The sequence below is a fragment of the Salvelinus alpinus genome, chromosome 13, assembly GCF_045679555.1.
Source record: "Salvelinus alpinus chromosome 13, SLU_Salpinus.1, whole genome shotgun sequence".
Classification (NCBI taxonomy): domain Eukaryota; kingdom Metazoa; phylum Chordata; class Actinopteri; order Salmoniformes; family Salmonidae; genus Salvelinus; species Salvelinus alpinus.
The window spans coordinates 56,278,176-56,294,217 of record NC_092098.1 but is presented as its reverse complement, the minus strand read 5'-3'; the positions used below and the strand labels follow the sequence as shown (position 1 = coordinate 56,294,217).

At 43.7% G+C, this 16,042-nt stretch overlaps 1 protein-coding gene across 1 annotated transcript in view; it reads left to right on the top strand.

Annotated features, from left to right (window-relative positions):
* The window catches only part of LOC139537961 (cell adhesion molecule 2-like), a 654,531-nt gene extending 639,544 nt beyond the window's left edge, over positions 1-14,987 (top strand). The window contains exons 9-10 of the mRNA XM_071339878.1: positions 8,331-8,453; positions 14,194-14,987. Coding sequence (XP_071195979.1) covers positions 8,331-8,453; positions 14,194-14,309 — 239 coding nt within the window. The 3' untranslated portion in view covers positions 14,310-14,987. The remainder of the gene's footprint in view (positions 1-8,330; positions 8,454-14,193) is intronic.
* The last annotated feature ends 1,055 nt before the right edge of the window (positions 14,988-16,042 follow it).

The following is a 16,042-nucleotide window of genomic DNA, read 5'->3' as shown; positions in this document are numbered from 1 at the left end:
GCTGGGGAGCTGCTCCTTCAGCTCAGTAACCCATACCTCTATCACAGCCAGCCTGTCTCTCAACAGGCTGATGGTAGTCAGTCTTGGCTCTGGTGGTTGTAGGCAGGCAGGGGGGAGGATGGCCCTGCTGTTGGGGTGCCTGAGGTGAGGGGAGAGGTCGGGGTGCTGTCCTTGTCTTTGTTGTTTTCCGCTATCTTCGTTAGGGTGGGGAAGTCCTGCACAACAGAGCTGAGTGCAGCCTCACTGCCCTGGACCATGACAGTGCTGGTCTTTATGCCCTGGACCATGACAGTACCGTTCTGATACATGTTTACCGTCAGAAACCTGTTTTCCTGGTCCTTATCACTGTCCTCAAAAATGTGGATTTGCCTTCCCTTGCAGATGCCTTTCTTCGTGGTATAGCTGAAATGCCTGGTTACAGCTGTATGCCAGGCAGTAGTGTGGTCTGTGTAAAATAACAGGTTTGTAACAGTCCTGTTTTGTGAGCAGTCGGCAAACAAAGTTTCTGGGTTCTCCCTCAGAATTCTGTGTTTAAAATTGATTCTTACTTTCTCTGATTTGATTTCTGCTGGGTATTCAAAAAAAAGTGGGGAAAGTCTCTCAGTTTCTGTCGCTGCTAACGCTGCTAGCGCAGTGGCCATGTTGCTATGGTTACCACCAGTAAACAGTTAGAGCTAGACGTTAAGCTAGCTGACCGATTTGAATTTGGCTAGCTACCACGATGAAGATTGGTCTTTTAACTCACTCTCTGTCAATTTTTTCCTCCTTTGTTGATCTTCAGTTGTACAATTTGATTACCTATAAATTTTTTGCTAATTGAATCGTGTCAATCTCGCTCTTAACAACCAAAAAGTTATAACAAGTCAGGAGCAGTTCCTCTGCATGACTTCTCTCTCTGTTCTCTCTCTGTTCTCTCTCTCTCTGTCTGTCCTCTCTCTATTCTCTCTCTCTCTCTCTCTGTCTGTCCTCTCTCTATTCTCTGTTCTCTCTCTCTCTGTCTGTCCTCTCTCTATTCTCTCTCTCTCTCTCTCTGTCTGTCCTCTCTCTATTCTCTCTCTCTCTCTCTCTGTCTGTCCTCTCTCTATTCTCTCTCTCTCTCTCTCTGTCTGTCCTCTCTCTATTCTCTCTCTCGCTCTCTCTGTCTGTCCTCTCTCTATTCTCTCTCTCTCTATTCTCTCTCTAGTCTCTCTCTATTCTCTCTCTAGTCTCTCTCTAGTCTCTCTCTCTCTCTCTCTAGTCTCTCTCTATTCTCTCTCTCTCTAGTCTCTCTCTCTCTAGTCTCTCTCTCTCTCTCTCTAGTCTCTCTCTCTCTCTCTAGTCTCTCTCTCTCTCTCTCTAGTCTCTCTCTCTCTCTCTAGTCTCTCTCTAGCTCTCTCTCTCTCTCTCTCTCTCTCTCTCTCTCTCTCTCTCTCTCTCTCTCTCTCTCTCTCTCTCTCTCTCTCTCTCTCTCTCTCTCTCTCTCTCTCTCTCTCTCTCTCTCTCTCTCTCTCTCTCTCTCTCTCTCTCTCTCTCTCTCTCTCTCTCTCTCTCTCTCTCTCTCTCTCTCTCTCTCTCTACCCCAGCCCTCTCTCTAAACAGGTAAGCAGCAGGCTTTGTATTGCTCCAAAACCCTCCACGGTCCGAATGCCCTGGCTGTCACACACTCACACACTGTGGTCACGCTGCTGTGGTCTTGCTTGGTCAGTAGAGCGGACAGCTGAGGAATGTTGAATTTGCGCCACCTGGGTTGATGAGAAAGTAGAGAGAGGAGAGAGAGGGGGGGGAGATGGAGCGATGGAGAGAAAGAGAGAGAGAGAGAGGGGGATGAAGAGAAAGAGGAGAGAGAGGGTGGAGATGGAGAGAGAGAGAGAGGGGGAGATGGAGAGATGGAGAGAGAGAGGAGAGAGAGAGGGGCGATGGAGAGATGGGGAGAAAGAGGGGAGAGAGAGGGGGAGATGGAGATATGGAGAGAGAGAGAGGAGAGAGAGAGGGGGAGATGGAGAGATGGAGAGAAAGAGGGGAGAGAGAGGGGGAGATGGAGAGATGGAGAGAGAGAGGAGAGAGAGGGGGGATGGAGAGATGGAGAGAGAGAGGAGAGAGAGGGGGGATGGAGAGATGGAGAGAGAGAGGAGAGAGAGGGGGGATGGAGAGATGGAGAGAGAGAGGAGAGAGATGGAGAGAGAGGGAGAGATGAGGAGAAAGAGAGTTCCCTCTGTTCTCTCTGTTCTCTCTGTTCTCTCTGTTCCCTCTGTTCTCTCTGTTCTCTCTGTTCCCTCTGTTCTCTCTGTTCTCTCTGTTCTCTCTGTTCTCTCTATGTTCCCTCTGTTCCCTCTGTTCTCTCTGTTCTCTTTGTTCTCTCTGTTCCCTCTGTTCTCTCTGTTCTCTCTGTTCCATCTGTTCTCTCTGTTCTCTCTGTTCTCTCTGTTCTCTCTGTTCTCTCTGTTCTCTCTGACTGCTCCCTATCAGCTCTCTGTCATGGCCTGTTACACCCAAACACACATACAAATACCAAATGCCTCAGCACAGAAATGAGCTACTCAGAGAGTCATGCGTCTGCTATAGTTTGGTGTCAGTGAAGACAAAACCACATATGATGTGTCTGGGCTGGATGAAGTTTATCAAATATTCAGTATTCATTCCATTCTGTGAGGATTTAACTTCTTCAGGCTGCAAGCCCGACATCGGGATCAATATGACAACAGCCTGTCCAAGTGCAGAGCGCGAAATTCAAAATCTATTTTTGTAAAATATTTAACTTTCACACATTAACAAGTCCAATACAGCATTTGAAAGATAAACATCTTGTCAATCCAGCCAACATGTCCGATTTTTTAAATGTTTTACAGAGAAAACACCACATATATTTATGTTAGGTCACCACCAAATAAAAAAAGACAGAAAGACATTTTTCACAGCACAAGTAGGCTGCATTTAGCATGCACAAGCCAACCTAACTAACCTAGAACCAACCTAAATAACCTAGAAAAAACTACCTCAGATGACAGTCCTATAACATGTTACACAATAAATCTATGTTTTGTTCAAAAAAAATGCATATTTTAGCTATAAATCAGTTTTACATTACTGCTACCATCATAGTTACAGTAAGAAATCGCACGGGAGTAGCCAGAGAAAATACAGACACCAACGTCAACTACCTTATTACACTTCAGAAAACATTTCAGAGAAATATATGGTGGATAGCTAATGAAAGAGAAAGATCTTGTGAATACAGACAATATTTCAGATTCTTTAAATGTTTTACAGCGAAAACACCACATATATTCATGTTAGCTCACCACCAAATACAAAAAGAGAGACATATTTTTCACAGCACCGGTAGCATGCAGCTAGCATGCAGCTAGCATGCAAAGCCAACCTAACTAACCTAGAACTAACCTAAATAACCTAGAAAAAACTCCCTCAGATGACAGTCCTATAACATGTTACACAATAAATCTATGTTTTGTTCAAAAAAAATGCATATTTTAGCTATAAATCAGTTTTACATTACTGCTACCATCATAGCTACAGTAAGAAATCGCACGGCAGTAGCCAGAGAAAACAGACACCAACGTCTACTTCTAATTTCACATCAGAAAAGATTTCAGAAAAATATATGGTGGATAGCTAATGAAAGAGAAAGATCTTGTGAATACAGACAATATTTCCGATTTCTGAAGTGTTTTACAGCGAAAACACAATATATCGTTATATTAGCTTACTACAATAGCTAGCACACAGCAGCATTGATTCTAGTCAAACGCTAGCGATAGCACAGTTCGACAGATATATGAAAAAGCATCCCAAATTGGGTCCTTATCTTTGTTGATTTTCCATCAGAATGTTCTCCAAAGGGTCCTTTGTTCAGAACCGTGTTCATTTGGACCTAGAACGAACGATGTCCCTGTTGAATTAGCATGACACACTGGCCATGCCATGCTAACCTCTCCGTCTTGACAAAATTCTTGCGTCGCATCACGTCTAAAGTCCAGAATAAATTTCAATAATATAATTAAAGTATATTGAAAAAACATACTTTAGGATGATTTTGTGACATGTATCAAAGAAAATCGAAGCTGGAGGTCATATTCACCTATAACGAGTGTTTTCCAGGAGCGCGGTCCAGTTCCTACTTCGCGCCCAGAAAAAATTATAAAGTGCGCACTTATCACTCAAAGAGGTTCCTTTCAGTCCCTGACAGAGATAATCAAGTCCTTTTTTCTCTCACTTCCGCATGACAACCAGGGGAAGATGTGTGACGTGTTTGTACAGTCCCAAGTGCCAAGGCCTTTTATAGAGAGTATCTTGAAGAGAGACATAGCTTCTTGGAAAATTCACTTTTTCCAGAAAATGGGCTGTAAAAAGAGTTATGTTTCACTTAGAGAAATAATTAAACCTGTTTTAGAAACTAGAAGGTGTTTTATATCCAAAGGTAATAAATAATATGCATATTGTACGAGCAAGAATTGAGTACGAGGCCGTTTGAAATGGGCACCTTTTTTCTGGCTACTCAATAATTTCCCTTGCAGCCATAACAGGTTAAAAACAGGACATAGGACAGAAACTAGGGCATAGGTCAAAAGCTAGGATACATGAGAGAAAGCCTCTGTAGAGTAGCGGGAAGGGCACCTAACAAATGGCACACTACATAGTGCACTACTTTAGACCAGAGCCCTACGGCACCCTATTCCCTATATAGTGCACTTCTTTTGACTAAAGAGCAGCACTCTGGTCTAAAATAGTCAGGTCTTCTTCCTGATAACACTGAACATGGTCTGTAGTCTTCTTCCTGATAACACTGAACATGGTCTGTAGTCTTCTTCCTGATAACACTGAACATGGTCTGTAGTCTTCTTCCTGATAACACTGAACATGGTCTGTAGTCTTCTTCCTGATAACACTGAACATGGTCTGTAGTCTTCTTCCTGATAACACTGAACATGGTCTGTAGTATCCTTCCTGATAACACTGAACATGGTCTGTAGTCTTCTTCCTGATAACACTGAACATGGTCTGTAGTCTTCTTCCTGATAACACTGAACGTGGTCTGTAGTCATGTCTTCTTCCTGATAACACTGAACATGGTCTGTAGTCTTCTTCCTGATTACACTGAACATGGTCTGTAGTCTTATTCCTGATTACACTGAACATGGTCTGTAGTCTTCTTCCTGATGACACTGAACATGGTCTGTAGTCTTCTTCCTGATTACACTGAACATGGTCTGTAGTCTTCTTCCTGATTACACTGAACATGGTCTGTAGTCTTCTTCCTGATACCACTGAACATGGTCTGTAGTCTTCTTCCTGATAACACTGAACATGGTCTGTAGTCTTCTTCCTGATTACACTGAACATGGTCTGTAGTCTTCTTCCTGATTACACTGAACATGGTCTGTAGTCTTCTTCCTGATTACACTGAACATGGTCTGTAGTCTTCTTCCTGATAACACTGAACATGGTCTGTAGTCTTCTTCCTGATAACACTGAACATGGTCTGTAGTCTTCTTCCTGATAACACTGAACATGGTCTGTAGTCTTCTTCCTGATTACACTGAACATGGTCTGTAGTCAGGTCTTCTTCCTGATAACACTGAACATGGTCTGTAGTCTTCTTCCTGATAACACTAATAACTGGACTCATCATGATGATTTTTCCTCTACATTCACTGGTATTTTCTGCTTCAAGAGACAGTTAAATAAACAGCGACGGTTGGTGGTACTAATAAAGTCTAAATATACTGTTGTGAATAAAGTGGCAATATTTATAGAATTAATTTCGAGAATAAAGCCAGAGCCTATTTCAACATGTCCCCTGTTGCTGTTGTAACAGCATCCGAAGAGGAGGAGCAGGGATTCGACCAAAATGCAGCGTTGTGATTTGACATGATATTTATTAAACAAGGAACGAAAACGAACTTCACTTGAATAACTAACAAACTAACAAAACGGAGTAGACAGACCTGGACATGCGAACTTACATACAACGAAGAACTCGCGAACAGGAAAAATGACTACACAAAAGAACGAACGGACAAACAAACCGAAACAGTCCCGTGTGGCGCGACAAACACAGACACAGGAGACAACCACCCACAACAAACCATGTGACACCACCTACCTTAATATGATTCTCAATCAGAGGAGATGAACACCACCTGCCTCTAATTGAGAACCATATTAGGTACCCAACCAACATAGAAACAGAAAACATAGACTGCCCACCCAAACTCACGTCCTGACCAACTAACACATACAAAAACCAACAGAAAACAGGTCAGGAACGTGACAGCTGTGAATTAGATGACCCGGTGAAACTGTATAATTAGCTTTCGTAACAAGAAAAACCTTGTTTAGCACATACTAGCCATGTTTTTATAAGTACTGTGGCCTGGATGAGGTTGTGCCACAGACTATTTCCAGAAGGAGGAACCACACGGATTTTATCCATATACTTACATACATAGGTAGAGGTGGTGTGTGTACGTACGCAGGTGTGTGTGTGTATGTACGCAGGTGTGTGTGTATGTACGCAGGTGTGTGTGTATGTACGCAGGTGTGTGTGTATGTACGCAGGTGTGTGTGTATGTACGCAGGTGTGTGTGTACGTACGCAGGTGTGTGTGTGTGTATGTACGCAGGTGTGTGTTTATGTACGCAGGTGTGTGTGTACGTACGCAGGTGTGTGTGTATGTATGCAGGTGTGTGTGTATGTACGCCGGTGTGTGTGTATGTACGCAGGTGTGTGTGTATGTACGCAGGTGTGTGTGTATGTACGCAGGTGTGTGTGTATGTACGCAGGTGTGTGTGTACGTACGCAGGTGTGTGTGTGTGTATGTACGCAGGTGTGTGTTTATGTACGCAGGTGTGTGTGTACGTACGCAGGTGTGTGTGTATGTACGCAGGTGTGTGTGTATGTACGCAGGTGTGTGTGTATGTACGCAGGTGTGTGTGTATGTACGTAGGTGTGTGTGTGTGTGTACGCAGGTGTGTGTGTATGTACGCAGGTGTGTGTGTATGTACGCAGGTGTGTGTGTATGTACGCAGGTGTGTGTGTATGTACGTAGGTGTGTGTGTGTGTGTACGCAGGTGTGTGTGTATGTACGCAGGTGTGTGTATGTACGCAGGTCTGTGTGTATGTACGCAGGTGTGTGTGTATGTACGCAGGTGTGTGTGTATGTACGCAGGTGTGTGTGTATGTACGCAGGTGTGTGTATGTGTACGCAGGTGTGTGTGTATGTACGCAGGTGTGTGTGTATGTACGCAGGTGTGTGTATGTACGCAGGTCTGTTTGTATGTACGCAGGTGTGTGTGTATGTACGCAGGTGTGTGTGTGTGTACGCAGGTGTGTGTATGTGTACGCAGGTGTGTGTGTATGTACGCAGGTGTGTGTGTATGTACGCAGGTGTGTGTGTACGTACGCAGGTGTGTGTGTACGTACGCAGGTGTGTGTGTACGTACGCAGGTGTGTGTGTATGTACGCAGGTGTGTGTGTATGTACGCAGGTGTGTGTGTATGTATGCAGGTGTGTGTGTATGTACGCAGGTGTGTGTGTACGTACGCAGGTGTGTGTGTACGTACGCAGGTGTGTGTGTACGTACGCAGGTATGTGTACGTACGCAGGTGTGTGTGTGTGTGTGTAGGTGTGTGTGTATGTACGCAGGTGTGTGTGTATGTCCGCAGGTGTGTGTGTATGTACGCAGGTGTGTGTGTATGTACGCAGGTGTGTGTGTACGTACGCAGGTGTGTGTGTACGTACGCAGGTGTGTGTGTACGTACGCAGGTGTGTGTGTATGTACGCAGGTGTGTGTGTATGTACGCAGGTGTGTGTGTACGTACGCAGGTGTGTGTGTACGTACGCAGGTGTGTGTGTACGTACGCAGGTGTGTGTGTACGTACGCAGGTGTGTGTGTATGTACGCAGGTGTGTGTGTATGTCCGCAGGTGTGTGTGTATGTACGCAGGTGTGTGTGTTTGTACGCAGGTGTGTGTGTACGTACGCAGGTGTGTGTGTACGTACGCAGGTGTGTGTGTACGTACGCAGGTCTGTGTGTATGCAGGTGTGTGTGGGGATAACCATTATCATAGCATAGCAGGTCTAGCCTCTATAAGGTGGACCAGTGGTAGTCTAGAACGGAGACAATACTAAAATCAAAAGGAAGTTGTCCTATATCTGAGAGATAAAACAAAGATCAGAAAACTCAACATCCCTCCCCTTATCTCCTTACCCCCTCCTCTCCCTCTTCTCCTTCCCTCCTCTCCCTCTCCCTCCCTCCCTCCCTCTCCCTCTTCTCCTTCCCTCCTCTCCCTCTCCCCCTCCTCCCCCTCATCTCCTTCCCTACTCTCTCTCCAGATCCCAACGCCATGGGGCAGCGCGGACCAGACCATGCTCTGATTGGTGGAGTGGTGGCGGTGGTGGTCTTCGTTACCTTGTGTCTAATCATCTTTTTGGGACGCTACCTGGCCAGGCATAAAGGTAAAACATGTGACAGTACCTGTAACACACAACACCTGTAAAACACATAGAGATAACACACCTGACTACAGGTCTCCTGATAGTAACACACCTGACTACAGGTCTCCTGAGTAACACACCTGACTACAGGTCTCCTGATAGTAACACACCTGACTACAGGTCTCCTGATAGTAACACACCTGACTACAGGTCTCCTGATAGTAACACACCTGACTACAGGTCTCCTGATAGTAACACACCTGACTACAGGTCTCCTGATAGTAACACACCTGAATACAGGTCTCCTGATAGTAACACACCTGACAACAGGTCTCCTGATAGTAACACACCTGACTACAGGTCTTCTGATAGTAACACACCTGACTACAGGTCTCCTGATAGTAACACACCTGACTACAGGTCTCCTGATAGTAACACACCTGACCACAGGTCTCCTGATAGTAAAACACCTGACTACAGGTCTCCTGATAGTAACACACCTGACTACAGGTCTCCTGATAATAACACACCTGACTACAGGTCTCCTGATAGTAACACACCTGACTACAGGTCTCCTGAGTAACACACCTGACTACAGGTCTCCTGATAGTAACACACCTGACTACAGGTCTCCTGATAGTAACACACCTGACTACAGGTCTCCTGATAGTAACACACCTGACTACAGGTCTCCTGATAGTAACACACCTGACTACAGGTCTCCTGATAGTAACACACCTGAATACAGGTCTCCTGATAGTAACACACCTGACAACAGGTCTCCTGATAGTAACACACCTGACTACAGGTCTCCTGATAGTAACACACCTGACTACAGGTCTCCTGATAGTAACACACCTGACTACAGGTCTCCTGATAGTAACACACCTGACTACAGGTCTCCTGATAGTAACACACCTGACTACAGGTCTCCTGATAGTAACACACCTGACTACAGGTCTCCTGAGTAACACACCTGACTACAGGTCTCCTGATAGTAACACACCTGACTACAGGTCTCCTGATAGTAACACACCTGACTACAGGTCTCCTGATAGTAACACACCTGACTACAGGTCTCCTGATAGTAACACACCTGACCACAGGTCTCCTGATAGTAAAACACCTGACTACAGGTCTCCTGATAGTAACACAGCTGACTACAGGTCTCCTGATAATAACACACCTGACTACAGGTCTCCTGATAGTAACACACCTGACTACAGGTCTCCTGATAGTAACACACCTGACTACAGGTCTCCTGATAGTAACACACCTGACTACAGGTCTCCTGATAGTAAAACACCTGACTACAGGTCTCCTGATAATAACACACCTGACTACAGGTCTCCTGATAGTAACACACCTGTCTACAGGTCTCCTGATAGTAACACACCTGACTACAGGTCTCCTGATAGTAACACACCTGACTACAGGTCTCCTGATAGTAACACACCTGACTACAGGTCTCCTGATAGTAACACACCTGACTACAGGTCTCCTGAGTAACACACCTGACTACAGGTCTCCTGATAGTAACACACCTGACTACAGGTCTCCTGATAGTAACACACCTGACTACAGGTCTCCTGATAGTAACACACCTGACTACAGGTCTCCTGAGTAACACACCTGACTACAGGTCTCCTGATAGTAACACACCTGACTACAGGTCTCCTGATAGGAACACACCTGACTACAGGTCTCCTGATAGTAACACACCTGACTACAGGTCTCCTGATAATAACACACCTGACTACAGGTCTCCTGATAGTAACACAACTGACTACAGGTCTCCTGATAGTAACACACCTGACTAGAGGTCTCCTGAGTAACACACCTGACTATAGGTCTCCTGATAGTAACACACCTGACTACAGGTCTCCTGATAGTAACACACCTGACTACAGGTCTCCTGATAGTAACACACCTGACTACAGGTCTCCTGATAGTAACACACCTGACTACAGGTCTCCTGATAATAACACACCTGACAACAGGTCTCCTGATAGTAACACACCTGACTACAGGTCTCCTGATAGTAACACACCTGACTACAGGTCTCCTGATAGTAACACACCTGACTACAGGTCTCCTGATAGTAAAACACCTGACTACAGGTCTCCTGAGTAACACACCTGACTACAGGTCTCCTTATAGTAACACACCTGACAACAGGTCTCCTGAGTAACACACCTGACTACAGGTCTCCTGATAGTAACACACCTGACTACAGGTCTCCTGATAGTAACACACCTGACTACAGGTCTCCTGATAGTAACACACCTGACAACAGGTCTCCTGATAGTAACACACCTGACTACAGGTCTCCTGATAGTAACACACCTGACTACAGGTCTCCTGAGTAACACACCTGACTACAGGTCTCCTGATAGTAACACACCTGACTACTGGTCTCCTGATAGTAACACACCTGACTACAGGTCTCCTGATAGTAACACACCTGACAACAGGTCTCCTGATAGTAACACACCTGACAACAGGTCTCCTGATAGTAACACACCTGACTACAGGTCTCCTGATAGTAACACACCTGACTACAGGTCTCCTGATAATAACACACCTGACTACAGGTCTCCTGATAGTAACACACCTGACTACAGGTGTCCTGATAGTAACACACCTGACTACAGGTCTCCTGATAGTAACACACCTGACTACAGGTCTCCTGATAGTAACACACCTGACTACAGGTCTCCTGAGTAACACACCTGACTACAGGTCTCCTGATAGTAACACACCTGACTACAGGTCTCCTGATAATAACACACCTGACTACAGGTCTCCTGATAGTAAAACACCTGACTATAGGTCTCCTGATAATAACACACCTGACTACAGGTCTCCTGAAAGTAACACACCTGACTACAGGTCTCCTGATAGTAACACACCTGACCACCTGTATCTAAAACACTATCTATTGACTGTTTAATAGTCAGTTACCTGGTCTGTCAGAGAGATAGGACACCTTACCAACTGTTTAATAGTCAGGTACCTGGTCTGTCAGAGAGATAGGATACCTGACCCACTGTTTAATAGTCAGTTACCTGGTCTGTCAGAGAGATAGGACACCTTACCAACTGTTTAATAGTCAGGTACCTGGTCTGTCAGAGAGATAGGATACCTGACCAACTGTTTAATAGTCAGTTACCTGGTCTGTCAGAGAGATAGGACACCTCACCAACTGTTTAATAGTCTGGTACCTGGTCTGTCAGAGAGATAGGATACCTGACCAACTGTTTAATAGTCAGTTACCTGGGCTGTCAGAGAGATAGGACACCTCACCAACTGTTTAATAGTCAGGTACCTGGTCTGTCAGAGAGATAGGATACCTTACCAACTGTTTAATAGTCAGTTACCTGGTCTGTCAGAGAGATAGGATACCTTACCAACTGTTTAATAGTCAGTTACCTGGTCTGTCAGAGAGATAGGATACCTTACCAACTGTTTAATAGTCAGTTACCTGGTCTGTCAGAGAGATAGGACACCTTACCAACTGTTTAATAGTCAGTTACCTGGTCTGTCAGAGAGATAGGACACCTTACCAACTGTTTAATAGTCAGGTACCTGGTCTGTCAGAGAGATAGGACACCTCACCAACTGTTTAATAGTCAGGTACCTGGTCTGTCAGAGAGATAGGATACCTGACCCACTGTTTAATAGTCAGTTACCTGGTCTGTCAGAGAGATAGGATACCTGACCCACTGTTTAATAGTCAGTTACCTGGTCTGTCAGAGAGATAGGACACCTGACGGTATCTGTAACACACAACACCTGTGAAACACCTGATATATGTAAAACACCTGACCAATTATCTTTGTCTTTCCAGTTTGTCCTCCTATTTATAATCAGTTACATAGTCAGGCATAAAGGTAGGTCACCTTTTAGTAACACACCTGCCCAACACATCTAAGACCTGACCACCTCCATTCATTTTATAACAAGATATCAGGTTTAAAGGTAACACACCTGCCCAACACATCTAATCAACTATATAGTGTCTATAGCCCAATTACACTAACCAGGTATACCTGACCAGGCACGAAGGTAACACACCAAATACTAACACAACAGATCAACTATGACCAGAGTTTATAACTGTCGTGTCTTTGACTATGCCAGATTAATTGCTATGACATGCTATTCTATAAAATAATTTCTCCGTAATTAATATTACCTGATTGAACTAATCATGTAAATGTAATTAACTAGAGAGGGACACCACGAAATAATATTTATAGAGCTGTTATCTTCCGAATAAACTCTTAAAGATTTAGTAATATTTTACATCCCTAGCAGTCAACATTAATCGTCATCTTATTTCAGTCTCATCTGAAAGTTGTAAATCCTTGATTATCTGCAAGAATCCTGGCTAACAAGTTGAATCAGCAGTACAAAATTGGGTTTAATTATTTATTTACTAAATACCTAACTAATCACACAGAATCACACATATACAATTAAATCATAACTTGATTACAAAGTGCCGTCATACAGAAAACGTCCCTAGCGGGCGGAATAGATATGACAGCTTGTTACACAAAGAAAAGGGGCTGAGTTTTAGTGAAAGAGCGGGAGACTGGAACAGAGGCGAAGCTGTGTTATCGTAAATACAGTATCTTATGCATTCTAAATTACCGCCCATTTGAAAAAGGAAAATGCAATAAATATTTACTCTGAGCTGCGCTTCAGTAGGTTGGTGGTAGATGGACCGTGTCGCCAACCCGAGTCCTCTGTCCTTTGAAGAATGTCTCTGGTAGTCACTGGATACGTTGGAGTAACGTTGTGTGTAGTAGACGGGATACTCTGACTGTCCTTCCTAACCTGCGTTTGTAGCGGCTGTTGCTAACTCAACGGCTAGGAGATATCACTTCTGTAGTGAATACGAGTTCAAAGTTCATACCATTCACAATCAAAGTCCATGCTGCTGTTGGCTTAGTTCTGTAGTTATTATCTGAACCATTCTGACCTCGGATCGTCATCCTCGCGTCCCGGAACAGAAAGTTATATTCTTGTCAATGGCTTTTATAGTGGAGGGAGAGGGGTGTGTCTGAAAAGTTTATAACCCATGTCTCTTCACAGGGGCACTGTGAGCAGAGGAAAAGTTATGAAAGTCCAAATCTCTCATTTGGAAGCTAAAATTACATTTAATCTCTTCACCAATAATTTCATATTCAAACACTTGAATTAAACAACAATTCCCTGTGAATCCGATACCTCTGACGTTTAGACTTTCCACAGTAGAGTTTATGTCATTCTATCATTGATGAGAATGTGTCAGAGGGCAACCGAACTGACATAATATACCTTAAGTACCACCGCATATGTTCAGTTGGTCGGATTACCAGAATATAGTTCATTTCCCCCCACTTCTGATGTTCTCAGAATCTCTATGTTAACCAAGGGGTTTTCTTATGTCACATCAGTTATAGTAGGGAGAGGGAAAAAGGGGGAAAGAGGTATTTATGACTGTCATAAACCTACCCCCACTGCCAACGTCATGACATAACCCACTGACGATCATCAAGCAGCTGTCCCGGGACAATGTTCCTATTCGCCTCGAAGGGCCATCACGTTAAAAAAAAGACATTTAAAAAAAACAGGATTATCACTGACTACAATGGAGCAAGACAGGTTTCCAAATGTTTCAAAACTTTTGTCTCCTCACGTATTGTCTTCCTGTTTGTTGTCCAATAGGAACATACCTCAAAATATTGTCTTCCTGTCTGTTGTCCAATAGGAACGTACCTGACCAACGAGGCCAAAGGAGCGGACGATGCGCCAGATGCTGATACAGCTATCATCAACGCAGAGGGCAACACACATGCTGAGGAGAAGAAGGAGTACTTTATCTAGACTGTAGAGGGCGCTCTGATCTGCTGCCCCCACACATGCTGAGGAGAACTCTCGCTCTCACTCACTATATCCCCTTATCTCTCTAGCTATCTCTTTCTCTTCACCTCTCTCTCTCTCTCTTCACCTCTCTCTCTCTCTCTCTCTCTCTCTTTATCTCTCTCTTTCTCTTCACCCCTCTCTTCACCTCTCTTTCTCTTCACCTCTCTCTCTCTCTCTCTTTCTCTTCACCCCCCTCTCTCTCTCTCTCTCTCTCTCTTCACCTCTCTCTCTCTTCACATTTCTCTCTCTCTCTCTTCACCTCTCTGTCTTTATTTTCATCTATCTCTCTCTGTCTCTCTCTGTCTCTCTCTCTCTCTTCACCTCTCTCTCTCTAGCTCTCTCTCTATATATATTTCTCTCTCCACTGCCCCTGCTGCCTCACTGAGGAAATCCCCTGGGCAGTATGCAGAGAGGAAATACTCCTTCTTTTTCCCATCATCCCCCTCTCCTGCTGGCCTTTATGTTCTACTTTGTTATCATTCCATCCTTCACGTCTTTTTGTCCAACCGCCCTGGTTTACGTTGCCGGCTTTCATTTTTAAAGGCCGCGCCCTATTGGCTGTCTGGGAATGTCGCCTTTTTATTTTTTATGATTGATGGTATTTTATCTGCTCAATAAAAGCCTGAGAATCTGCATATCCACGAGACCACTTCCAACTCTTTATTAATACCACGTAACTGGATCCCTCAAAACCACACACTCCCTGTCCACAACTCACATTCCCTGTTGTTTACATGGTGCCTAAATATAAGGCTTTCATTTCTACTCTGCCAGTCAGCGATGTTATAACTACTTTATGTCATTAATTTACACTGATGGTGACATACACCTGTTATAACTACTTTATGTCATTAATTTACACTGATGGTGACATACACCTGTTATAACTACTTTGTGTCATTAATTTACACTGATGGTGACATACACCTGTTATAACTACTGTATGTCATTCAGTTACACTGATGGTGACATACACCTATTATAACTACTTTATGTCATTAATTTACACTGATGGTGACATACACCTGTTATAACTACTTTGTCATTAATTTACACTGATGGTGACATACACCTGTTATAACTACTTTATGTCATTAATTTATACTGATGGTTACATACACCTGTTATAACTACTGTATGTCATTAATTTATACTGATGGTGACATACACCTGTTATAACTACTGTATGTCATTAATTTATACTGATGGTGACATACACCTGTTATAACTACTGTATGTCATTAATTTATACTGATGGTGACATACACCTGTTATAACTACTGTATGTCATTAATTTATACTGATGGTGACATACACCTGCTATAACTACTGTATGTCATTAATTTATACTGATGGTGACATACACCTGTTATAACTACTGTATGTCATTCATTTATACTGATAGTGACATACACCTGTTATAACTACTGTATGTCATTCAGTTATACTCATGGTGACATACACCTGTTATAACTACTGTATGTCATTCAGTTACACTGATGGTGACATACACCTGTTATAACTACTGTATGTCATTCAGTTATACTGATGGTGACATACACCTGTTATAACTACTGTATGTCATTCAGTTATACTGATGATGACATACACCTGTTATAACTACTGTATGTCATTCAGTTATACTGATGGTGACATACACCTGTTATAACTACTGTATGTCATTCAGTTACACT